Here is a 22,369-nt window from a genome sequence, read left to right on the forward strand (position 1 = left end):
CACCACTGTGGGTAATTTATCAGGTGTTCGTTCTGCATGCAGCTTCATTATAGCCTTAAGTATTCACGCAAAACAAAAAATATATAACCCCACTTCATGCGTTCTTGAGCTGATTAACAAACTAAAACTTAGAATATATATGTATCAAATGTACGTTTCAAAGCATCAGTTGGGGTCCTGTATCAGCACATTCTCTCAGTCAGCACCAGTATAAAGACAAATTAATCTAGAAAGGTTTGCTTCTACCTTCATTTAGACTCAAAATGTTTTGGCTGGGCTTTCTGGCCTTCCCATTTGTACAATCTGCAGATAGAGAACATTCCCCTACTTTTCCTTGTGTGCTCCACATTTACTGACAGTAAGATACATCCCAATGGAGTTTCCCTAAAACTAAAATTCAAAGAACTTCTCAAGTGTTTTGTTCTGTGAAGAATGTTAGTTCAGCAATGCTCTTGGTATTTCCTGTCAAATTTATGGTTGGTCCCGCTAAGTGACTTTTGAGTATCTGAGTATCTCTAAAAGAAACACATTCACATACAGGGAACTAATAGTGGCTATTATCTCAAAAAATTATATACTTGGCAGGTGAGTGTGTGAGGTTTTCAGGGAATTCCTATACCAGCTATAGGTAGTGTGCAGTATCTGAATGCCTCCTAATAATAGTGGGAGTATTCCTGTCTACATAGACATATATCCACTAGAACGGCTGTATAGGCTTTCTGCGACTGTCAGAGCACTACAGAAACCCCCCTGAGGCTGGAGTCAGCCGGCCATAGTTGTCCTTCGGAAATCCCCCACCTAGTTCCGTTGGCTCCAGGCTCCTCCCATCACATTATAACCTACAGTCTGCGGAACACTCAACCTTACAACCCAACTAACTCGACATAGTGTCAACAATGGACAAAAACCTCTATCGAACAAGTATCCGAAACAATATGGATTATAAAGGCAACGGTAGCGATTGTAAAGAGGGGAAAGTGCAACCCAGTACCGAGGAACGGTTGGATAGCGGCCTGGACTCACTGAAAGAAGAGGAATACCAAGAGGTGGCAGGGGAGCTCGAGAGGCTTCGGGTGGACTGTGCTCCGCAGAAGCAGAGACCCGAGAGACACGATGGCAGTCAGGATTTTTGGAAGATGCAAGTTTCAGAAGACGGAGATACGTAAGTGGAGCAGAAATTGTAATAGAAAAGAGTATACATTTTATTAAATTAACTAAAAACTAAAAGTTGGCCTATATTTGTAGCAAGTTTTCGAACTGCAACCAGACTTAAATTTGATTGTGATATTTATTATTATGCATTCGGCTTACGAATCAAGTTGATGCAATGCACTGCAGGATAGTTGGAAAGCTGTGTTCGCGGTGCATTTTGCGTAAACAAAAGACTATTATCAGAACGGAATGTACTATGGCTCAGGGTCAAAGTAGGCGGCGCACGAGCTCAGCTGGGAAAGTCCCGGGCGCGCTGCCAGGAATCCGACCGACTCGCCTAGCGCGCCATTGCGTCAAACCACCACTAGGAAAATATATAATATAAAATGTATATGAAGTGCTTGGAATGTGCAGCGAAAGTTGTTCTTTCTGTCCAATAACGAAACATATCCTCACTCTTCCCTCCAGACTTCTACACCTGGCCATTATCCATGAAGCCAATGACTGTGCAAAGAAGATGATCCAGTTGTCCCGTAATGAACCCTTCCTTAACCAACAAAACTACCAGAGACAGGTACACAAATGCATCTGTGCTACATATATCTTTAAGAACTTTACTTTGTGGACTTCAAGAAAGTAAGCATTTGTACAGAGAAGCAGAGAGAGAGAGAGAAGTGTGAGACCGAGGATGGAAAGAGAAATAGAATGAGAAATATAGTTAATGTAAAAAAAAAAATCAAGATGGAGGTATCAGATGAAGAGAACTTAACCCCCCCCCCCCTGTTTCCCCCTCCTCCAGACAGCCCTCCACCTGGCGGTAATCACAGAGCAGCCTGAGCTGGTAGACTGTCTCCTGGGGGCGGGGGCAGACCCCTCCATGGTGGACATGGGGGGTAACTCCCCTCTCCACGTTGCCTGCCGCAGGGGCTCGTTGGCCTGTTTCAGCCTGCTCACACAGACACGCCCAGGCTCTGCTTCCAACCCCGGCGCCAATCAGCTAGCGCACATCATGGCTACAAACAACTACAGTGGTAAGAAACGGATCCAATTTTTTTCTCAATCCATCTAAAGTGGAGTGTTAAGATTCTTTCGAGATTCAGTCAATCTCCTGGCTCTGTCTTGAGGACTAAGTTGCTGAGAGCCATCTGTGGGCTACTTGTACTAGTCTAGACTAGCCTGGGCTGGTTAGTCCTGTTATCTAATTGAGGTGTGTTGTTCTGCTTTGTTCCAGGTCAGAACTGTCTACACTTGGTCTCCCTGCATGGCTTCCTGTCACTGGTGGAGAACTTGGTTGCTCTGGGGGCTGATATCAATGCTCAGGTATGTTGCATGTATTTTACCGTGGTTATATCTGTGTTAACAGACATCCACAAACTTCCCCTCATTGGTGGCTTCTACAGAACTACAGTGGCCTAACCCTACATTTCCCCTCCGGGCCTCTAGGAGCAGTGTAATGGTCGTAGCTCCTTGCACCTGGCTGTAGACCTGCAGGATCTGGACCTGGTTCGACTGCTGCTTCGCAAGGGAGCCAATCCCAACAGCCTCACTTACGGAGGACATAGCCCCTACCACCTCACCTACGGTCGCCATAACGACACCATCAGACAGGAGCTGCTCGGGCTAACCAATCCTGAGCTGAGGGAGCTGCCCGACAGCGAATCAGAAGACAGCGAGGCGGAGGACGAGGAGGGCCAGTCGGAAGAGGATGAGGTGTGTGTCTGTGAGGACAGTCTTTGTAGACTAAGAACTTGTAAAGGGTGTACTTATATGTAGGTATTGTATAGTAAGTATGGTAAGACTCTAATTTACACTCTTCTCCTCATGCAGGTGGAGTATGATGACATCCAGTGGAACGGTCATTAGCAGTAAGTAGGAAGTAGGCCCTGGAAGCTCCAGGAAACCACAGCACGAAGATGATGTCACATCCTGGGGCCAGTTGCTGGCAATGGTACGGCGGGCATGCTCAGTCAGTCCTGGTGCACAACGTGGACAGATGGCACAGAACGGACAGATGGCATGACCTCGGACAGACTATGAGTGATGGAAAGCTGTGTGAACCAATGAGACTTTTCAAGACGTGTCAATAAACCAGTGGATGTGCTATAACATGGTCGTATGGTTCTGTGAGAGAAACCAGAGTGTACATCATCCTTATGTTTTGGGGACACCCTCATGTATCATATTGTAAATGTCTATGTAAAGATTTATTTTTTTATAAAGAAAAGTGTACATTTGTAAAGACGTTGTAAATGTCCTTTGACTTGTGAAAGAAAGGAGTCACACACACTCAAGTAAATTAAAACAGATATATTTAACATCCGGTTCTTTTTCAGTCTCCATTAATCCCTGAGCTAGACAAGAGTATGATATGAAGGAGTCATCTGAATTCTCTCTCAAAAGATAATCTCCAAATATAAAACCCAATTTTCGGCACACAGCATATATTGGGTCCAGGATGTAGTTCCTATAACATAGCTCTTCATAAACACAATCCTAATTTATTTTTGTCTGTCCAATACCCTTTTATGAAAACAAGGTTTAAACCACCAGAAAATTAACTAGTTACAATTATGAGGAATTGAAAGCGGTGTCCTGTTCTAGGAAGAACACAGAGTGCTGAACCGTTCATTGTCAAAGTGCTGATGGGAAACATCAGCTGACCGAACAGGAAGTTCCCAGAGGGGCGCGTCCAGATTCCTGATAGCAGGAAAAAGAAACTTTTGGGGGATTTTGAGAAGTAATTTGATAGTGAAACACAAACGCAAAGTCTACGATCAAAACTATTGTGAAATAGTGTGCACATTCAAATTCGGAGCTGACAAGTGAGTCACTGTGGTTTTATGGATACAATAAGTTTTATCTATGTACAGTGGCTCGGGGGTTTTCAAGTATGTTACAGTAAGTCAAGTCATTTGCACACCAAGTCCACCCATCCTCAGCCAGCAGTCCCAGGAACTGGCCTTCCTTTAGGAGAACCTTAATCTGTTACGTTCAACACTCAAAATTAGGTGATTGTTTAATTTCACTTGTTAAATTAAGTAAACTATTATATATACTATCTAATTTAATGTGTCGTGTCGCAAGCTTTTTACCTTTCAAAAACGCCTAAGCAATGTAAAATAAAACTAAAAGTGGATTCCTGAGGTTTGCTTCCGTCCCAGCAGAATCCACAGAAGTTCACGTACAACACAAGTTCCTAGCAAGAATAATCTTTGTTTGATTCAAACTTAGTGCTGAGAAAATGTCAGAGGGGAATTAGAAGCAGAGATAGAGAGCTCCGAGGAAGAGTGAGAGATAGAATCAGAGGCAGAATCCGAGATAAGGAAAGCAGAGAGAGAGATTGTGTCCTGACAGTGTGTGATCAGTATGTAGTCCAAAATCCCCAATCTACTACAGGCTGTTTGCATAGTATGTTTATGGACAGGCTGGTACCTAACATTCCGTTTCTATCAATATCAAGCTTTGATGTGCTCACATCACGGTCAAGGGGATTCAGACTAATGGATTTGAACTAGGGCTGGGCGATATATAAAAAATATATATATCTCGATATTGTCAAGAAATTTACGATATTCAATATATATATCTCGATATGTTTACATTAAAATAATACTAAAAAGATTTTATTTTGCCCCCATTAGAAAACAATTTAGATACAACAGCTATTGTTACAAAATGTGTAGTGCAAATTTAAGCAGTTGCCATAACATGGTACTTGCAAGTTGACAAAATTGACCTCACGTCAAACAATTAATGCAGAGGTCCTTATGTGACAGGACAAAAAGAGAGTGCCTGTGCAATTTTCAGTTTGTGAGAAAAAAACGGTGTCTGTGTGTGTGTCACAGAGGAGGCAGACGGTGATCTTAAAACACAAGCAACACAAGGACCAGCAAAAAAAATATTTGTTTGTGAAATTATCGCTAATTCGATACATCACCCAGCCCTAGTTGGAACTGGTATGAATGACAGGGAATATCCTTTTCAGACTTATTACTTAATTCCTCAAAAGATTTATTTTAAACCATGAATAAACCAACAAACAAGCAAGTTCAACATGTTTTTAACAAGACAAAAAGCAACCTTCCAAAATTTGAGTTTCTCAAAAACATTCTTTTTAATTGAACAGCGTTAATATACAGCAAAAACAGGTGACTGAGTCGAGCCCTCTCATGACGCGTATCTGGGATCTGTGATAGTGCTCTCTGAGATCGTTTGCTATGGTCTGGCATGCCAACATGGCCATTAGCACCTCAGTCCCGCTCGGACAGTGATACCAGGTGGACATCAATCTCAGTCTCAGACAGAATCCTGAAGGGGAGAAGATCAACGAGAAGACCAAGTTAAGATTTTAAACCCTTTCTGCCACCACATCAAAGCCAGCCATGAAACAAAACGAGGGTAACAAGTCTATTCATGTGTCTGCTCTGGAAGAAGCCATTCATCTCAAATCCAACTATTACACTTATCTCTCTGAACAAGTCACAAAACTGTTGAGTACTTAACTGCTACAATGAGTCCTCAGTTTTAACCTGACGATATACGCTTCACACTTGGCCATAGGCTCTGTATGATTTTGGATTTCAAATCTTGAGGGTGAGTAGCTGTTACAGCAGTAATCTCTGCAAGTCAAGCAACCTTCACTTGCCTGAACTTAGGATCCTCAGTGGTGATGACACCAATCTCCAGCTCAGAGGGCTTGAAGTCAATGGACAGGACAGTGGACAGACACGTGATTGCAGTCTGGGGAAGGAGGAGAGAACGACGGGATGGGAAGGAGGTGGAGAAAGGAGGGACATATTAGTAAAGAGATCTCCATGAGATCCATCTCAACCTTGATGGTTTGCATCTCCTTGACAACCCATCTCACCTCGATGGTTTGATCAAAGGTCCAATCCAGCTTCTTCTTGACCTTCTTCTCCAGGAAGCTGGTGGCCTCGGTCTGTTTGACGCCCGCGGCCGTGGCCTTGAAGCCACAGTAGTAGCCTGCCGGATCACACTTATAGACCTGAGGACCATTTTCCTCATCCACACCAATCACTATCATACCTGGAACACAGACACAATAGGAACATTACTATAATTTTTTTTTTTTTTTTTTTTTTTTTTTATCATCTCCTACATGGGACACACAAGACACAATTAAACAATGTATACCATGCCTGAAATGACCACAGTACAAAAGGAGATCTGGGAGACAGAGGAGTTGATGCAGGATAGACAAAAGGAAGGACAGAGAAAAAGGGAAGATAGATCCAGATTAAAAGGAGACAGACAGCCTGACATAAAGAGATGCTGTTTCTACTCACAGCAACCAAGAGGTCTCATCTCAGCATTCTGTGTGTAGACCTGGGAGATATCAGCGATCCTCTTACACAACATGTCCACAGGTATCTCATAACCGTACTTGTACTGCCAGTTGGCTGCTTCATACCGTGCTCTCTGAACCTGGGACTTACTGTCAGCTACACACATACAGTAAACAAAAAGGATTATTATTTAATTTGGTCGTCCACCAACAAAGGATTCAATGAAACTATGAGGATGCTTGTTTCTCACCAGTCATCCCAGACATGACACAGCCAATGTTTTCTGTGATTCTGAAAAGGTGGGTGACAGTGGAAGCATCTAGAAGCTTGTCCTGGGGTGATCGACACATGGTAAAATAATTTATATTTTATCCATACATTACATAACCGAGCTTCTGAAAAGTATAGTTAAAAGTTAATAGACTACTCACGGGGACTTTCTTCTGCGTGACGACTACTGCACAGTCCTTTCCCCGTATTGCTACTGAGGTTAGACCTCCCTGGTTGATCGCCTTAAATGCATATTCTGGAAGAGAGAGATACAGTAATGAGTCGAAGAACTGGGAGCCACTACAGGTAAACAAAAACATCTCACAGGTAAAGACGCTCTAAATGCTCTGTGATTTTTTTAAGTATACAAATCAGCACACGTGTGTGGATAATATTTTTCTAACTGACTAACTGAATCAATTCTATGATATTTCGTAAATTAACGCTAAGAGAGATAAAGAATGAGTACCACCGCGATGACTTGGCTATCCACAATTGCTAGGCTAACGCCTATGTATACTTCGCCAGCTAGCTTAGCTACTGTTAGCGTGATAACGTTATTTGTGCCCGTTTTTTTCTCATACCAATTTTTTTTGCATTTAAGTCTAAATAATTGTTCCTGATTAATTACAATGTTAACTTAGCAGAATTGAAACTTCAGCTAGCTAGCCTTGAAACTGTTTGAATTGGATAACGTTAGCTCTAGCTAGCCTACTGTAATTGCTAGTTAGCCAGCGGCAACCGGTGATGACTGAGCAAGTTAAGAGTTTTTCACAAATCGCCAAATACTAACCAACTTGATAAAGTCTTCCCTCAGGAGAAAAGATGGTGATGTGTCTGTCAAAACCTGCACTTGATCCCCGGGACATGGCGAATTAGAAAGTCGGTGAATGTGTATAAAAGTTCACAATTATAAAGGGAGCTGCACAGAAAAAGAAAACACGCTAGTCAACGACCACGGAAGTGGATGGTGATTCTACGTCCGGGTCAACGGAAAATGGAACATGGATGCAAGGTAGGGGTGTCCAAGAGAGATCATGATAGAAAATACATAATTTTCATCTGGGATACAAACTGTGTAGATTCTACATGACCACAAATAATTACAGGGCCATGTTGATTTCACACTAATGAACACAAACTACTGCAGAGAGTATAATGACACTATAATTTTGGGGGATAAATTGACTCTTTATTATCAAAAGAAAAAAAAAAGATTTACAATTAGTACATAGAGCTGTGTAGAGACTTCAGTTCAGAAGTTCACATTCAGTTGTGAGCAACATAACTATATATTTAGCAATGCCAACGTGCGAACCCTTTACACAGTCTCCATGGCAACCCCTAATGTGTCTTTCTGAGACAGAGCCACCGCTGTGGTACTTCGTAGGAGCACCTCTCGGCCCCGTTGTCATCGTAGGGGACGTGCCAGGACCTGCCTGACGTCTGGATGATCGTGTCATAACTGGGAATTCTCTGTAAACAGAATAACACAGCACATATATACGACACCTGCACCGGACATCTGTGTGCCTCCCCTTCCTTGGGCATCACTTACAAGCAACTGTGCAGAAAATGGAGATGGGTATCGTTTATCCCTTTATCAAGCTCTGTACAGCTTTACATCCAGCCCTCTTACCTGGAAGCGAACCCTCCGGCCAAGGTTATACCCGCTCAGCACCAGCTGGTGGCCGCGCTGCCACTTAAAGAACAGGCGCCTGGTCATGTCATCCGACAGACAGGCCTTGTGGTCCCTCATCAGATCACGGCTCACAAAGTTACAGTGGTTCCCAGAATGCAGTGTGGCATACAAGAGGAAGGGGTCATCCTCGGAGCTGACACATGGAAATAAGGAAATAAGAAAATACCTCAGTGGTTAGGCGTGTGCGGTGAGCCTTGTATTGGATCCTGCTGCCATTTAAAGACTTATCGGAAAATGCATAAGGAGAGGACGGAAACTAACACTGATCACATGACTTTGCTCTGGATCTCCAGAGTCTGAAGCAGGACATTCTGTTGTAACTCAGACAGGAATGTCTAGGGGGGGGGGGGGGATTCTATGTTGTAACCAAGTCATATCTACTCACATGTTGTCAGTGAAGAAACAGTGGGCCTTCTGCTGGACTTGGGCCATGTGGTGTCTGTCCCAGCTTCGGGAGGGATTCAGCATGTGTTTCCTCCCCAGCACAAGGATGACCTGGCCCTGCTGCTCCAGTTCAGACACCACTGCTAGCAGCTAGAGGGACAACACCAACAGACAGAAACAGATAGGCAAGCAGACAGGTAGACAGGCACAGACAGACAGATACGCAAGCAGACAGACAGGCAAGAAGACAGACAGACAGGCAAGCAGACAAGTAGACAGGCAGACAGACACGCAAGCAGACAGACATGCAAGAAGACAGACAGATAGGCAAGTAAACAGACAGCAAGCAGACAGACAGACGTATGCAGACACACACACATTAGTTATGAGGTGCTATACAGTCTGTTTTATTGACATAAGATGAGTCATTTGACAGTGTGGCTCCTACGTGACCTGAACAGATCTGTGGTGAGGGCTTTAAACAGGAGGGTGTTGGCCGTTAAGGTTACCACAAGAGGAACGATTACACCTCAGCCCACTGAGGCTCAGAGGCTGGATTTACATGAACTGTTAGTCATATGATGAAAGGGCAGGAATCCCCTTCAGTCAACCAGCAGACCTGCAGGTGTCAGAGGTTAGAAGTGTGAGACAACAGCCTTCACAGCCGGCCTCCTCGGAATCATCTGCTGTGTTATATATGTTCGACTTGCAAATACAAACCAAGTACATGCATCTATTGTTGTGCCGAGTACATTCTGTCTGTATGTAGCTCTGGATGACTGTTGCTGCCAATAAGAACATTTAGAGCGTCAACATTCTCATCTGTGAGAGGGCTACCGAACACAGCCAGTCAGACTGGGGTGAGTGAAGGGGCAAGCTAATGCAGGAGGCTATAGATAGGGTACCCCAAAAGAACCACACACTTGTCAGTCAGACCACGATGAGGCCATGCCCACACAAATATACGTTACTAAATATAAGCCAGCTTTTCTAGCTTGCTCTCGGAGACAGGCCTAACTAGGAATGTGTAATCATAGTCACCAGGCTAGCACAGCATCCTGGCCTGCCAGACTTACCTCACCCTGCTCTGGGTCTGCAGTGGATGACACAACTTCTACACTGACATTATAAATCAAATAAAATGTATTCGTATAGCCCTTTTTACACGCAAGCATGTCACAGAGGGCTTCACCTACGCCCATAGAACTGCCCCTCAACCAACCTAAACCCTCAAGGAGGACAAGGAAAAACTCCCAACGGGAGAAAAAATGGAAGAAACCTTGGGAGGAGCAATTCAGTGAGGGATCCCCTCCTCCAGAAACAGTTGGTAAAAGAGGAGCAGAACACAAGCTAAACATAGTCATACAATGTCAATGGGTTTTGAAACACCAAAATCCATTATAACCGCTACTCTCCTTCTCCTCTAGCCTGTATTCACTCTTCAGGCTTGCATTCTGTTCTAGATCTATATTGCAAAGTGCATTTATATGAAATATAGATCAATTCGAAAATAAGGTGGGTGTATTTCAATCTCTCTTTGAACTATCTGTCTGCATCATCTGTCACCAGCAGCTGAGTGCCACAGCGTCTCCTAGTGACACAGAAGGGTAGAGCATGTGCCACACAGGTTTGATTTAGTGGCATAAAGTACTCACAGTTTCAGACTGGCTGCCCCTGGTAGTGTTGGCCACGTTGAGCCCATCAATGACCACGTCAAATGCTGGCTTCCTCTTTACAAAGGTCTTGAAGTTCTCCAGTTCCTGAGGATGGGAAACAAAGGACACAGAGTAGGAGAAAAAGAGGTTTGAAGTTTATCGCTAGACATGAACAAGTACATTGGAATTCTTAGGTCCTGCTCCTCTTGAGGGAACTCTTATCCACCTATGTTAAGAAATCATGTAAACTTATTTTCAATAAGTCCTAACCTATATAAGCTACAATTGGAGTTATTGCAGGATACTCTGCCCTCAAAAACAATGATGCCACAACAATGTGGGAAAGATGGAAAGAGAGCAAAATGGTCTGACCTCTAATAAAGTTCATTATAGTCGTTTATTCCATTCTTTGAAAAGTTACAATTATATACATTTAGTCATTTAGCAGACGCTCTTTTCCAGAGCGACTTACAGTAAGTAGGGACATTCCCCCTGAGGCAAGTAGGGTGAAGTGCCTTTCCTAGGGACACAACGTCATGTGGCTCTGCCAGGAACCAAACCAGCAACCTTCTGGTAGCCCGATTCCCAAACCGCTCAGTCATCCTACCCCACATATACAATTCCTGCCATGTCCCAGCTTTTTGCAGGAACAGTCTTGTTTACTTGTTTTGGCTCATGTTTCTGGCTTGTCACCTGATAACACAGCCAGAATGGAGTAACTATTTACAATGTGTCTCTTTGGGCTCCACCACTGACCCTACTACAGGGCTTCCTCTTGGCTGTTTTGGTCAAGCTGTTGTTGCCTTTTCATTTGGTTCTCGGCCTTGCTCTAAATATATGCCCCGGTCAGAATGTCTGTTTCTGTGGATGCACGCATGCAAGTGTGCAGTGGTTACAGTTTTATGTTTGTGAGGGGAATTTCTGGCTGGGCCACCTGCCAGGTCTCACACCTCCAGGTCTATTGTAACGTGAATCTCTCAAATATCACAACTCTGCCTGCTACGAGCACTCTCTCAAAGCAAGGCGTATTCTTGTGATTCCTGCCAAACAGGACAACCAAGGGAGAACCTAAGGGATTCAATGTAGTTTTATTACCTTTGGACCATCAACTGGATAACATTACCCCTTTCTCCACATGTCAACTAGAAACAGCCAGAGGACAGCATAGTTGAAGACAAAAACTGAGCTACTTTCACTTCTGTCTGTTATGCAAATAGCCCATGGTGAAATCCCCTCCTGTTGCTGCATAGAAGACCTAGTCCAGCCGCTACACCCTAGAACACGTAAGGCTGCAGAAAATAAGTTACCAGGTGGTTGAAGATATAATCAAAAATTCAGTATGACATTCAGTTGGAAGAATGAGAAAGGGTGAATTGATTTATGTGTATATGCATGTATGTACGTATGTGTCTATGTCCATGTGTGTATGTATATGCAAGTATGCATGCATGCATGCATGTATGTATGTGTGTCTCAGGTTTCTCAGGAGAAGAAGTAACTGGTTTGGTCAGATTCAATTTCATGTGCACTAACACTACACCTCCTAGGTAACCTATAGCAACCTGCAGCTAGGATGCACCTACACAGGACAGTCTGCCTGACTGACCCCCTTCAATGGACGTAGTCAGGATATGAAAAGGTGAAAGCAGGGAGAGAAAATTGAGATGGGAGACAAGAGGGTAAAATATAAAAAAAGACAGAAGTTGTTGAGTAAAGAAACAGGAAAAAAAGTTCAGTTGAAAATGGGAGTAAAGACAGATTTTATATGCACACACACACACAACGTGTTGGCCAAGGTGGAGATGGGGGTGAGAGAAAGGATAAGCAAGGGAGGGGGGTTGGACCCGGAGCTGCCAGGGACTTTCCAGGGGGTCCTCATGTGAGACAGCCTATTAAGACCGAGATGTGAAACCTATCCCTTGTTCGGCTACATGACTGCAGCAGCAGCAGGCTCGAACTGTCCAGGGGGGCCGAGCTAGACACACATGGCCGTGTAGTTGCCTGTGTTTGTCCTATATTCTATATGTTTACATGTGTCAAGTAAGTGCATTCTACAGCTGACTGAGCCAGAACTAACTTGAAAGAGAGAAACAATTTCCTTGTGGCTCCCTTGAATTAAATAAACGTTTAATGAGAATACAACAGAGCCGTGTTCCTACAGGAACACATTGTCCCGCGGGCACTTTTTCATCATCAAGATGACGGCATGTCTGCATATAGAACAGCACCGTGCTTCAACACTGTTGCAATCCAATATAGATAGGACTTCCATGAATAAACAGTGATCCTGCTGGTAAATATAGCGAGAGAGTTGTGCACTACATAAACACATTTGTATTTTTCGGTGTTGTGTACTATCAACGTTGTGTGTTCATGTTCTAGTTCAAGCTCTAATTAAAAGGAACCTTTAGGTAGACAAGCCTTCAGAACCACAGTTCCATTCTCATTTTCTATTCTGCTTTCGGTTCTGTTGTCACTGTTCTGTCCTGATATGGTTCGGTTCTGTTCTGACTCAGTTTGGGTATTTCTGTTATGGCCGTTTGGTTTTGTTCCATTGTGTTCTTACGGTTCAGTTAATTTCTGTTCTCTTGTTACTGTTCTGTATGGTTCTGCTGTTGTTATTCTACAGAGTTGTGTTGTCTCAGTGGGTATGCCCAGTAGGGGGTTGCAGAGCAAGACACAGGGAGGGGCATGGGCTGGAAATCCCCAACATCTCATCTAACCTTCCTCTTCTGCTGGAGTCTGGTGGCTGGTCTGGGGAAAATGGCTTGGACGGTGGGTGGGTTGGGGAGAAAACGGACTCAGACAGCTACCTGTATTCTTACCAGTCGATTCTGGCTCATTCAGGGCTTTATCTATAGCTATAGGTGGAATATAGTCATGTTATTCAAATATGGTCTCTTGGAGGTTATTTTGACCAGTGTATACAAGACAAAAATCTGTCCTAGTAAGTTGTATGAGTGACAGAAGATCCTTCTACAAGGCCCTGCAAGCTTGTATGTGAGTTTATCAAAACAATCAGTAGGTCCTCCAAGGATTATCCACAGTTTTATAAACAGAAGAATAATCCTGGTCTTACATCTTGAAATAGTTACAGTGTACTTCTCACCAGTGCATGCCTGACAATAACTCATGAATGCATTATAAAAAATGAAAAATTTCCATTTTCCATTATCTAAAAGTTACCCTATGAACCTTTCTTTCTGTGTCGTACTCGAAAACCCACAGGTGACACCCCAACCTAACATCATAGACATTGCACACTCCTACCCCCTTGTGGATACTGTACAGTACTGCACCATTTCAATTAAACTCTATAATGCCACTGAAAACATGTTTCTGTCTATGCCCTGTACTGCACTGTCTGTCCTTGTATTATTTATATATGGACGCGTCGGAAATAAAGTTAAATTGAATTCAAATGCATTTGAGTGTGTCCAGACCTCTGGTGTGGTCTTGTTAAAGACATCTTGTCCTCTGATGACTTCCCGCATCACCCTCTCCCTCAGCTGGCTGTACTCCTCCTGAGTCAGGTGGATGGACTCCAGCTCCTCCTTGCAGCTCCGACACACGCCCCTAAACATGCAGAAGGTCAAAGGTCACATGCTACACAGCTACAGAACAGTAGCCCTTCAATTCAACCCAGTCTGACACATGGCCCTGCACACAGTGCCTGAGGTTAGAGAATGTCAGTCTTTAGAGGACGTAGGTGGTTAGATATTTAGATCTCCGAATGCAATACATGACATGTTATGATGATGAGGGGTATGAGGAGGGTTCGGCTATTACTTGGGCTCCACTGTGGTCCAGCTTCCCTTCCAGCTCGTTTCAGGAATACTGGAGGCAGTAAGAGAAGAACGAAACGTCAGACATAAAACCTAAGAGTGGCTTCTGAAAGATATTAGGGTTCAGGACATGTTAAAAACAAAGGCCCGCAGGACGACCTCTGGAACCAGGCTTCAATGGTTTGAGCCAGGGACTGCTGGGGGTACACCTGGTTGTCTCTCATGTACATCAGGACTCCCTGCAGCCTCTCCTCCTGCTCTGACCCAGGCCAGGACATCCCACTCTGGAACAGGTTCTGCCAGATCTCCTGGTTAGGGACCAGTCCCTTCTCTATGAGGTCATCATACAGCGCCCACGCCATGCCAACGTCCCCGTGTTGCACAGCCCCGGCGATAACGCAGCCATAGTTACGCGAGGAAGGGGTGATGACCCTTTTCATGTCTTCCAAGATGTCGAGTGCCTTACGCCAGCGTTCAGTGTGGCTGAAACCCCTTATGAAGAGGCTGTAGGCGCCCGTGTCCAGCGAGCCGAAACGTCCGGTCATGATCTCATAGAGGTCGAACACCTCTCCATGGTGGCCAGCCGCCACGCACAGCGTCAGGTAGCGAAGGAGCATCTTGTAAGGCAGGGTGCCCGTCTCCGTGGCAACGAATGCCAGAAGGGACTTTGCGACGTCGATTTCCGCCCGTTGGGCGAAGAGTGATGTCATCATCTGTATGGGGAAGCGCTCGTGGTTGCCGGAAGCCTCCTGGAGCTTTCTCCACTCCGATGCTGCCAGGGGCCGGTCGGGGAGCTCCACTCGCACCCTGGGCTGTCTGGGGTCTGGTTCCTCCGCTTCCTGGAGGCCACTTTTCCTTCTCAGGATCTCAGCTGTTTTCTTGGCAGTCCCTGCTGCAAACACAGATTTCGGGAAAGACGGTCTTTCCCTGATGTTGAAGTCCTTCTGTCTATCTTCTTTTGTGTTTTGATGACCTAAAGGTCTGCTCACTCTTTTTGTGCTAAATAAGTGTGCAGAATGCAGCTTGCTGTCTTCGAAAACAGAAAGTAAAATTCTCAGCTGAGTACAGCCTACAGTTCTAGGATGAGATAGTAGGTTTCCGTACTTAAAGTAACGTCCAGATTTTGATATCAACATGGAACCCATATTGTAAACGACGGGACTGTCGCAAAGACCACCACATGCATTTGCAACACTGGTTAGCTAGCAAGAGTTGACAGTAGCCTACGTTATACAAAAAACTATCCGTCTATATCTATTCACATTAATTTCATAGCATTTCTCATACAAAGAAGACTCACAAGTGTCTGCAAAAGCACCACCAGATAAATAATTCCTCTGTAAAACACGGTTTTGAATAAAACTTCTGACACAACATTGAAAGAGGCACAAGTCCGTGTCGCACATGTGACGTCACCATAATTTGACGTCACTAGCTGAACTAGCGCAACCGTATTGTTGGGAGTCTACTTGTCAGATGTCTTTAATGTTTTTATAACCTAAATCCAAAATGTCTACAGAAAGAATGGTACACTGGAAAGACATTTTGAAAAGGAGACTGGCAACTGCCAAGAAGGGTAAGCTAAATGAGCAGTAGCGGACCAGTTATGGTTTATTTAGCTACCAGCTAGCCTAACTAGTGCTAGCTATATACTAAGCCTAGCTAGTTGACTAGCTACTGTAACTGCCTAAAGAAGTTAGATCCTCGTTGGAGTTGACTAACTTTGAAACTTTGCTTTCTGACAAAGGTTTGGCTGCAGTTTGTAAACATTTTACATGGTCCTGTGTTATGGCCCACATTTGTATTAAGATGACAGGACTGAAGAGGAGAAGAAGACAGAGGAAACGGCATTATTCACTAAGTACTACACGGAATGGAGGGGAGGAGGCAGCAAGGAGAGTTCCTACAGAAACATACCGCGATTCTACTACAGGGTACAGAAGCTATTTAACCCTTTTCTGACATTTCTTGGGATTGTCTTATTTAAACCCATCAATAACACGTCTCTCTGTAAGACTATGTGTCTGATAGACACAATCTGCTGTTGTGAGTATTTTAACCCCCGTGGGGCAAATACTGACGATCTAACTTGATTCTGGACGATTGTTGCGCGTTTACGTGTAGCTTCCGGCGGAAGACGAGGTGTTGCTACAGAAGTTGAGGGAGGAGAGCAGAGCTGTGTTTCTGCAGAGGAAGAGCAGGGAGCTACTCGACAACGAGGAGTTACAGGTAACAGCATCGTCCTCGTGTTTATCCTTTTGACTAGATCATCATGGCTTGGTGAATCAGACTGATCTTTCTGCTTCAATCCATATACTATAGTTTCCTTTCCTGTGTTCTGCTTAGAATCTGTGGTTCCTGCTGGACAAGCACCAGGTTCCACCACTGTCTGGAGAGGAGGCCATGATCAGTTATGACTGTTACCTGAAGGTTGGGGAGATTGCCGGGGAGAAGTGCAAGTGAGTGGAGGGGAAAAGCTGAAAGGGGCCTTAAAGAGCACACACAATACATACATGCCTAAATGAGTTGACTTCATTATTATTCATTTCAATAAGCATGGTCAGGTATTCTCTTTAAATCATTGTGTACAGCTTTCTGTCAATATGTCACCCACCATTTTTACCTTCTCAGGCAGTTCTTCACAGCCAGAGTGTATGCCAAGCTGCTCCACAACGACCCGTACGGCCGCATCTCCATCATGCAGTTCTTTAACTATGTCATGAGGAAGGGTGAGTCTGATCACTGCCAGTTTTCCTGACGTCGGCCACCTTCAACACATGACAGCCTGTGTTCCTGTTGCGTTGCTGTTGGCAACAATGCTGCTTTTGTGTGTTCTTGACCAGTGTGGCTGCACCAGACGAGAATAGGGCTGAGTCTGTACGACGTGGCAGGACAGGGCTACCTGCGAGAGTCTGTAAGCATCTTCAACGCTCGCTTTTAACTCTCACACTTTCCACCTTGTAACCTGGCCTTACCAAACAAGACATGGTCTGGATCATGATGTGTGTGTGCACGTGTCCAGGACCTGGAAAACTACATTTTGGAGTTGATTCCCACACTGCCCCAGCTAGACGGCCTGGAGAAGTCTTTCTACTCCTTCTATGTGTGCACCGCCGTACGCAAGTTCTTTTTCTTCCTTGACCCACTGAGGACCGGTGAGACTCCCTCCTCGACAAGATGTTGTGTACACTATGTTTCATACCTCTGTGTGTGTACCTTTTTAACACCTCAGTTTCTACTGTAAACCCATATAAGGGTTATTCTACTGACGTGTCTTATCATCTCTTATCATATCATCCTTATCATAACATTGATGAACATAATCATTGATGTTTGGGATGCATTTGTTTTAAACATAGTAACTCTGGCAGTGGAGTCCCCTTGTCTTGATAAGGCACCATGGCTAACCTAACACAGAGACTGTTTATCCTGCCTTCCAGGAAAGATTAAGATCCAGGACATTTTAGCCTGCAGTTTTCTGGATGACCTTCTGGAGGTGAGGGTTCACTCAACTGTAACACCAGTGGAGCACAGCCCAAACACACATCACCACCAGGGACTGGTTAGAACACATTCATGAGTGAAGGAGACCGGTGGATGTTCTTTGCACTCCCTATCACTAATACTATCTCTCTCACTCTGTCTCTCTCTTTCACTCTGTCTCTCTCCCTTTCTAGTTAAGAGATGAAGAGCTGTCAAAGGAGAGCCAGGAATCTAACTGGTTCTCAGCCCCTTCTGCCCTGAGGGTTTATGGTAAAAAAAACTGAATGCTGTCCGTAATCTTTGAAATTCTAAACAGGTTTCTGAACTAGTTTCTGTTATTTGATGATGATAATGAGGGTCTTGTTTCCTGTGGTTTTTCAGGCCAGTACTTAAACCTGGACAAGGACCATAACGGCATGTTGAGTAAGGAAGAGCTGTCTCGCTACGGTACAGGCACGCTGACCGGTGTCTTCCTAGATCGGGTATACCAGGAGTGCCTCACATATGATGGAGAAATGGTAAACAAAACACACCAGTCACTAATCAGCTACACATCTGATATAACTGTTTGTGTCTTCCTGTAGATGGTCATCTGTTTAGTGTTACTATAAAAAACACACTCTTATTTATTGTGTTAGTCCATTCCTCCATTCAGGACTGAACAAAACACTTGAACCTTGTTGGTAACACATTCTTTAATCCTGACAGTTAAAAATCGTATTCATCCCTGTCTCTACGTCAGGACTATAAAACGTACCTGGACTTTGTTCTGGCTCTGGAGAACAGGAAGGAGCCGGCTGCGCTGCAGTACATCTTCAAGCTACTTGATATGGAGAACAAAGGCTACCTCAATGTTTTTGCTCTCAACTACTTCTTCAGGGTGAGGAGACTTTCTAGATTGTAGCGGTTACAGTTGGTGAATTGAAGCCGAACTGTTCGCAGACTAATGCACATATGTTTTTTCCTCCTTTCCCCCCTCCTCTCCCTTCTCTGTCCTCTCTCCCCCAGGCCATCCAGGAGCAGATGAAGATACATGCTCAGGAACCTGTGACATTCCAGGACGTCAAGGTGAACCATCTGTGCACTCAGCACATGATGTCATACTGAATGTTAAAGACATCTTTCTATGCGCTCTCCGTCCAGTTAAGCCATACCATAGTTAAAACTAAAGCCATATCAGTTATATTCTAAAGGCCTTTTCAACCAGCTCACCCCCCTTCTTCTATCCAGGATGAGATCTTTGACATGGTGAAACCCAGGGATCCATACAAGATCACCCTGCAGGACCTGGTGAGCAGCAGCCAGGGAGACACCGTGACTAGCATCCTCATAGACCTCAACGGCTTCTGGACCTACGAGAACAGGGAGGTGCTGGTCGTCAATGACAGTGACAGCAACAACTCTGACATGGACGAGACTTGATATCAATACCGCCGGAGTGCAAGGGCCTGATCTGAACTGGGAAGAGGACATGCAAGGGCCTGATCTGAACCAGGAAGAGGACGTGTTACAGGAGATCATTCCTCACACCCTCTCTTGTTGCCGCAGAGGGAATATAGAGACTTTGCAACACAGTCTGATTAAATGTCTTTATGTACAGTATATATATATATATATACATACACATCTCACATATTTTATACCAATGTTGTAATAAAAATCATTTCTACCAATAGAAAAGGTATTTTGCAATCCCTGTGATACATTTCTATATTTTTTTGCATTGATCTGACATGCCTAAGTAAGTAGAGGAGTCATACAGAGCATATCAATAACAGTACTTTTACAAGCCCAGACAACAGGACTACAGTGTCCTGGTTCATCTAACCATTAACATCAATTCACAAGTAAAGTACAGGGGTTCTAGGTTATCCCTAGATCTGCTGCACAACTCACCTTTCCATCAGGACATATGGTGTTTGAGGAAAAGATTCTCCTTTATAATTCAGTAACATCGCATAGGACTATCTTTTTGAAATGCCACCAATATCTCAAGTATATGTAGATAAATTTTCACAAGGCCACATACAGTATTCCATATCTGACAACTGTTTACCCTTGAAGAAAATACATTGTCACGTACCTAAACAAAATAAATTGGTATTTTTCTAAATCAGCAACTTATTAGCATCAAAGGACCATCCACTGTACTTACTCATTGGAAATTACTAGTTCCATTGACACAGTGATGTTCATTGCACGCAAGCGCGCACACACACATATATATACACAAATAGCTACATTCATGTTTTTGTGATAATTTAGCAACTAAAAATAGCTGTTATTTTGCATACATCTGAACATATCATCATGGATGTAACTATAAAAAAATAGGAATAGAATTTAAGCCATTTTAGAAAAAAAAATAAAAATAAGGATGTCCAAAGCATTAGGACATGAAAAATTCCTGGACGCCTGTTTAATAGAATTCATAAGATTCAAATTATAATCAAATGAATGTCTCAGGAGGAAGGGATGGGGGCGGGAACCCTCTGGCCTTCTGGTGTGGTCTGATTGGGCTCTGGCTCCAAATCAAAGGTGACGTTAACGAATGAGGCTGTCCCCTCCGGCTGTTCCGTGGCCGGTGACTGGTCCTCCTGGTTTTGCTGTTCCTTAAACCTGCGCTCTGCCTCCTCGGACAGACGGTTATCTTCCTCCTCCTCTTCCTCCTGTAGAGTGACAACATGGGATGAGGAGAGAGGGTCGAGGCTCAAATACCAATCTGTTCCATAAAACTTGAGTCTGGGCAGAGATTAATTTCTGCAAATAATAATAATTCTTATCTGTCTCTACATGTGTGTGTGTTGTGTATCACCTCCTTCTTCATCCGGTAGTACTCATCGATGGCATACTGGTACTTGGGAGAAGATATGCCAAATAGGGAGGCCATTCTCTCTCCCAGGTAGTCACAAACTAGGTAGGAAAAGCAAGCACAGGATTTGATGACACAATCTATGGTCTTCACAACCAGAACTAGAATGAGATCATTACAACACTATACAAAGCTATGAAGAATAACTGACATATGTTAGTTTAAGTCAGATACTGTGTTGTTTCCATGATGTGTTACCAGTATACATGTGAGGTTGTGCAGTGGAGCTAGACAGAAACATGCTGTTACCTGAGATGGTGGAAGTTGCTGCCCTCCACATGTGGAACCAGAAGTAAGGACCCCAAGTCAACTTAGACTGGAACATACAAACAAATACAACACTACATCATCCCCATAATACCAAACAAATTCCTCAATCCCAAAGTGATGGCAAACATATGGCACAAACACCATGACTCGTCGTGGTTACCGTGTCTGTGGTTGCCATATGGTTCCTCTTTGCGGGCTCTTCCTCCTCCTCCTCTTCGTCGGTGCTATACTCCTCCATGGTTTCTCCACTGGCAAAGTATATAGTTCTGCGTGGCACTTTGACCGGCACTTTTGACTGTCCCACACTCATGTCCCCAAGCTCCACACTCTCAAAGTCTTTCCCCATACCAGGGTTCTAAAACAAACACACACACATACACACACATAAAACATCCTAATCATCACCCTTGTGTTCTGCCGAGAATTCGCCAAAATAATGTCAAACGTACATTGTTTTCATAGTATCATGAAACATTTTCAAGACAGAACATTTGGCTTTAGTCTCGATGGTGCACTCTGTTGGTGGTACAACATATAGCTACATTTCTATTGTGTTTTAGGCATGGCATTCACACATATATTGCTCCCAAACACACCAACACCAAGCCAACAATTTGAACACAAACATTCTGATATACCTAGCAGGCAAGACCTACAGTACATTTGGACAGAAGTTTATTGAAAAATATATCCGGGCACTGTGTCGATTCATGCGACAGACAGTTTGTCAGGTTTGCCAACAAAGAGCCCCTTTACAGCTGGAGCTAGCTACGTATACAAGGAGGAAGTAGCAGGTAAAATGAGCTACCGTGAGAGCTAGCTAGGAACTAACGCTGGCTAACAAAACAGTCTACTTTAGGTAGTAATGGATGCAAACGATTGCTGTTACAAAGTGTCAGGTCTATGATCATCTTGCCGTTTTACCTTTTCAGCGTCCATAGCTTGTCCAAGAGAAATATTGGCATTAGTGAGACACAGCAACAATTCTGCCATCTCACTTCACTACACACTCTCCAAGTCCCGCTCCTTCCTTTCTCCCTTGGCGTCACCCGGACGTGACGATGACTCCCTGCAACAACAAAGAAAAGGGGTCCGACATCATTAGAGCTTTGCCATCAGCCGGTCAAAATCACAAAAGCCAGCCTTGATCACTTTCAACGTTTTCGAAAGTAAAAACCTGCATACCCCTTCACATTTAAAAAACATGATTGAACATCATGATCACACGGTGGAGCTAGTGTATACATACTGCAAATAAAGTGCAAAATATGGACAAGAATGGGGATAAGGATCAAGTATGTTCTTTGTGCTACAGCTGGCATGAATGCGCAACAGTTGCTGTACAGTCTATTGGACTAAAAAAGGGGTGTGGGCTGTGAAATCCAAAATAAGCCTCACGTGTTGGCTTCGACGAGCCTGAGCTGCATTGAACTGCAGTAGAACACCTCCCCCTAGCGGCTGAAGTAGGTATGGCAAAAATAACAGTGCTT

At 44.0% G+C, this 22,369-nt stretch overlaps 5 protein-coding genes across 7 annotated transcripts; 2 read left to right on the forward strand and 3 right to left on the reverse strand.

The window, feature by feature from the left end:
• The first annotated feature begins 794 nt into the window (after nt 1-794).
• On the forward strand, nt 795-3,391 carry nfkbiab (nuclear factor of kappa light polypeptide gene enhancer in B-cells inhibitor, alpha b). 2 transcript variants are annotated; one of them, XM_084679277.1, is made up of 6 exons: nt 811-1,162; nt 1,621-1,726; nt 1,952-2,183; nt 2,384-2,472; nt 2,596-2,862; nt 2,980-3,391. In XM_084679277.1, the coding sequence occupies exons 1-6, from the start codon at nt 897-899 to the stop codon at nt 3,013-3,015; spliced, it is 996 nt and encodes a 331-aa protein (XP_084535403.1). In that variant the 5' UTR covers nt 811-896; the 3' UTR covers nt 3,016-3,391. The 2 variants fall into 2 exon arrangements, with proteins under 2 accessions (XP_084535392.1, XP_084535403.1); XM_084679266.1 differs by lacking the exon at nt 2,980-3,391 and having other exon boundaries at nt 795-1,162; nt 2,596-2,962.
• Nucleotides 3,392-5,241: 1,850 nt separating this feature from the next.
• On the reverse strand, nt 5,242-7,699 carry psma6a (proteasome 20S subunit alpha 6a). The gene is made up of 7 exons (XM_084679293.1): nt 7,522-7,699; nt 6,890-6,984; nt 6,709-6,790; nt 6,459-6,614; nt 6,020-6,198; nt 5,798-5,892; nt 5,242-5,460 (listed from the first exon to the last, which is right to left on the reverse strand). Exons 1-7 carry the CDS (start codon nt 7,595-7,597, stop codon nt 5,403-5,405), a joined length of 741 nt encoding a protein of 246 aa, XP_084535419.1. The 5' UTR covers nt 7,598-7,699; the 3' UTR covers nt 5,242-5,402.
• A 199-nt stretch (nt 7,700-7,898) lies between these two features.
• prorp (protein only RNase P catalytic subunit) lies at nt 7,899-15,668 on the reverse strand. Of its 2 annotated transcripts, XM_084679226.1 has the most exons (8): nt 15,555-15,662; nt 14,414-15,146; nt 14,259-14,306; nt 13,913-14,045; nt 10,470-10,574; nt 8,816-8,964; nt 8,368-8,563; nt 7,899-8,204 (listed from the first exon to the last, which is right to left on the reverse strand). In XM_084679226.1, exons 1-8 carry the CDS (start codon nt 15,658-15,660, stop codon nt 8,073-8,075), a joined length of 1,602 nt encoding a protein of 533 aa, XP_084535352.1. In that variant the 5' UTR covers nt 15,661-15,662; the 3' UTR covers nt 7,899-8,072. The 2 variants fall into 2 exon arrangements, with proteins under 2 accessions (XP_084535352.1, XP_084535343.1); XM_084679217.1 differs by having other exon boundaries at nt 14,414-15,668.
• On the forward strand, nt 15,669-19,417 carry ppp2r3c (protein phosphatase 2, regulatory subunit B'', gamma). The gene is made up of 13 exons (XM_084679252.1): nt 15,669-15,830; nt 16,064-16,188; nt 16,379-16,483; nt 16,601-16,713; nt 16,886-16,983; nt 17,098-17,168; nt 17,277-17,409; nt 17,695-17,750; nt 17,932-18,007; nt 18,119-18,255; nt 18,480-18,617; nt 18,746-18,805; nt 18,968-19,417. Exons 1-13 carry the CDS (start codon nt 15,764-15,766, stop codon nt 19,157-19,159), a joined length of 1,371 nt encoding a protein of 456 aa, XP_084535378.1. The 5' UTR covers nt 15,669-15,763; the 3' UTR covers nt 19,160-19,417.
• fam177a1a (family with sequence similarity 177 member A1a) lies at nt 19,313-22,249 on the reverse strand. The gene is made up of 6 exons (XM_084679306.1): nt 22,129-22,249; nt 21,804-21,948; nt 21,040-21,234; nt 20,859-20,925; nt 20,553-20,650; nt 19,313-20,406 (listed from the first exon to the last, which is right to left on the reverse strand). The coding sequence occupies exons 2-6, from the start codon at nt 21,870-21,872 to the stop codon at nt 20,200-20,202; spliced, it is 636 nt and encodes a 211-aa protein (XP_084535432.1). The 5' UTR covers nt 21,873-21,948; nt 22,129-22,249; the 3' UTR covers nt 19,313-20,199.
• Between the last annotated feature and the right edge of the window lie 120 nt (nt 22,250-22,369).

Source organism: Hypomesus nipponensis, chromosome 3, assembly GCF_054491055.1.
Source record: "Hypomesus nipponensis isolate SF chromosome 3, ASM5449105v1, whole genome shotgun sequence".
Taxonomy (NCBI): Eukaryota; Metazoa; Chordata; class Actinopteri; order Osmeriformes; family Osmeridae; genus Hypomesus; species Hypomesus nipponensis.

Coding starts and splice junctions, on each gene's coding strand:
- nfkbiab (XM_084679266.1), top strand. CDS start 897: ATGGACAAAAACCTCTATCGAACAAGTATCCGAAACAATATGGATTAT. Junction 1,727..1,951: donor AACAAAACTACCAGAGACAG/GTACACAAATGC, acceptor CCCCTCCTCCAG/ACAGCCCTCCACCTGGCGGT. Junction 2,473..2,595: donor GGGCTGATATCAATGCTCAG/GTATGTTGCATG, acceptor CCGGGCCTCTAG/GAGCAGTGTAATGGTCGTAG.
- psma6a (XM_084679293.1), bottom strand. CDS start 7,597: ATGTCCCGGGGATCAAGTGCAGGTTTTGACAGACACATCACCATCTTT. Junction 6,985..7,521: donor GGGAAGACTTTATCAAGTTG/GTTAGTATTTGG, acceptor TCTCTCTTCCAG/AATATGCATTTAAGGCGATC. Junction 6,199..6,458: donor GATGAGACCTCTTGGTTGCT/GTGAGTAGAAAC, acceptor TCTGTGTTCCAG/GTATGATAGTGATTGGTGTG.
- prorp (XM_084679217.1), bottom strand. CDS start 15,399: ATGGGTTCCATGTTGATATCAAAATCTGGACGTTACTTTAAGTACGGA. Junction 10,575..13,912: donor TTAACAAGACCACACCAGAG/GTCTGGACACAC, acceptor TCCCATCCTCAG/GAACTGGAGAACTTCAAGAC. Junction 8,205..8,367: donor GCCGGAGGGTTCGCTTCCAG/GTAAGAGGGCTG, acceptor TTCTGTTTACAG/AGAATTCCCAGTTATGACAC.
- ppp2r3c (XM_084679252.1), top strand. CDS start 15,764: ATGTCTACAGAAAGAATGGTACACTGGAAAGACATTTTGAAAAGGAGA. Junction 17,751..17,931: donor TTCTGGATGACCTTCTGGAG/GTGAGGGTTCAC, acceptor CTCCCTTTCTAG/TTAAGAGATGAAGAGCTGTC. Junction 18,256..18,479: donor TCACATATGATGGAGAAATG/GTAAACAAAACA, acceptor TCTCTACGTCAG/GACTATAAAACGTACCTGGA.
- fam177a1a (XM_084679306.1), bottom strand. CDS start 21,872: ATGGCAGAATTGTTGCTGTGTCTCACTAATGCCAATATTTCTCTTGGA. Junction 20,926..21,039: donor ATATGGCAACCACAGACACG/GTAACCACGACG, acceptor TGTATGTTCCAG/TCTAAGTTGACTTGGGGTCC. Junction 20,407..20,552: donor ACTACCGGATGAAGAAGGAG/GTGATACACAAC, acceptor GTCACTCTACAG/GAGGAAGAGGAGGAGGAAGA.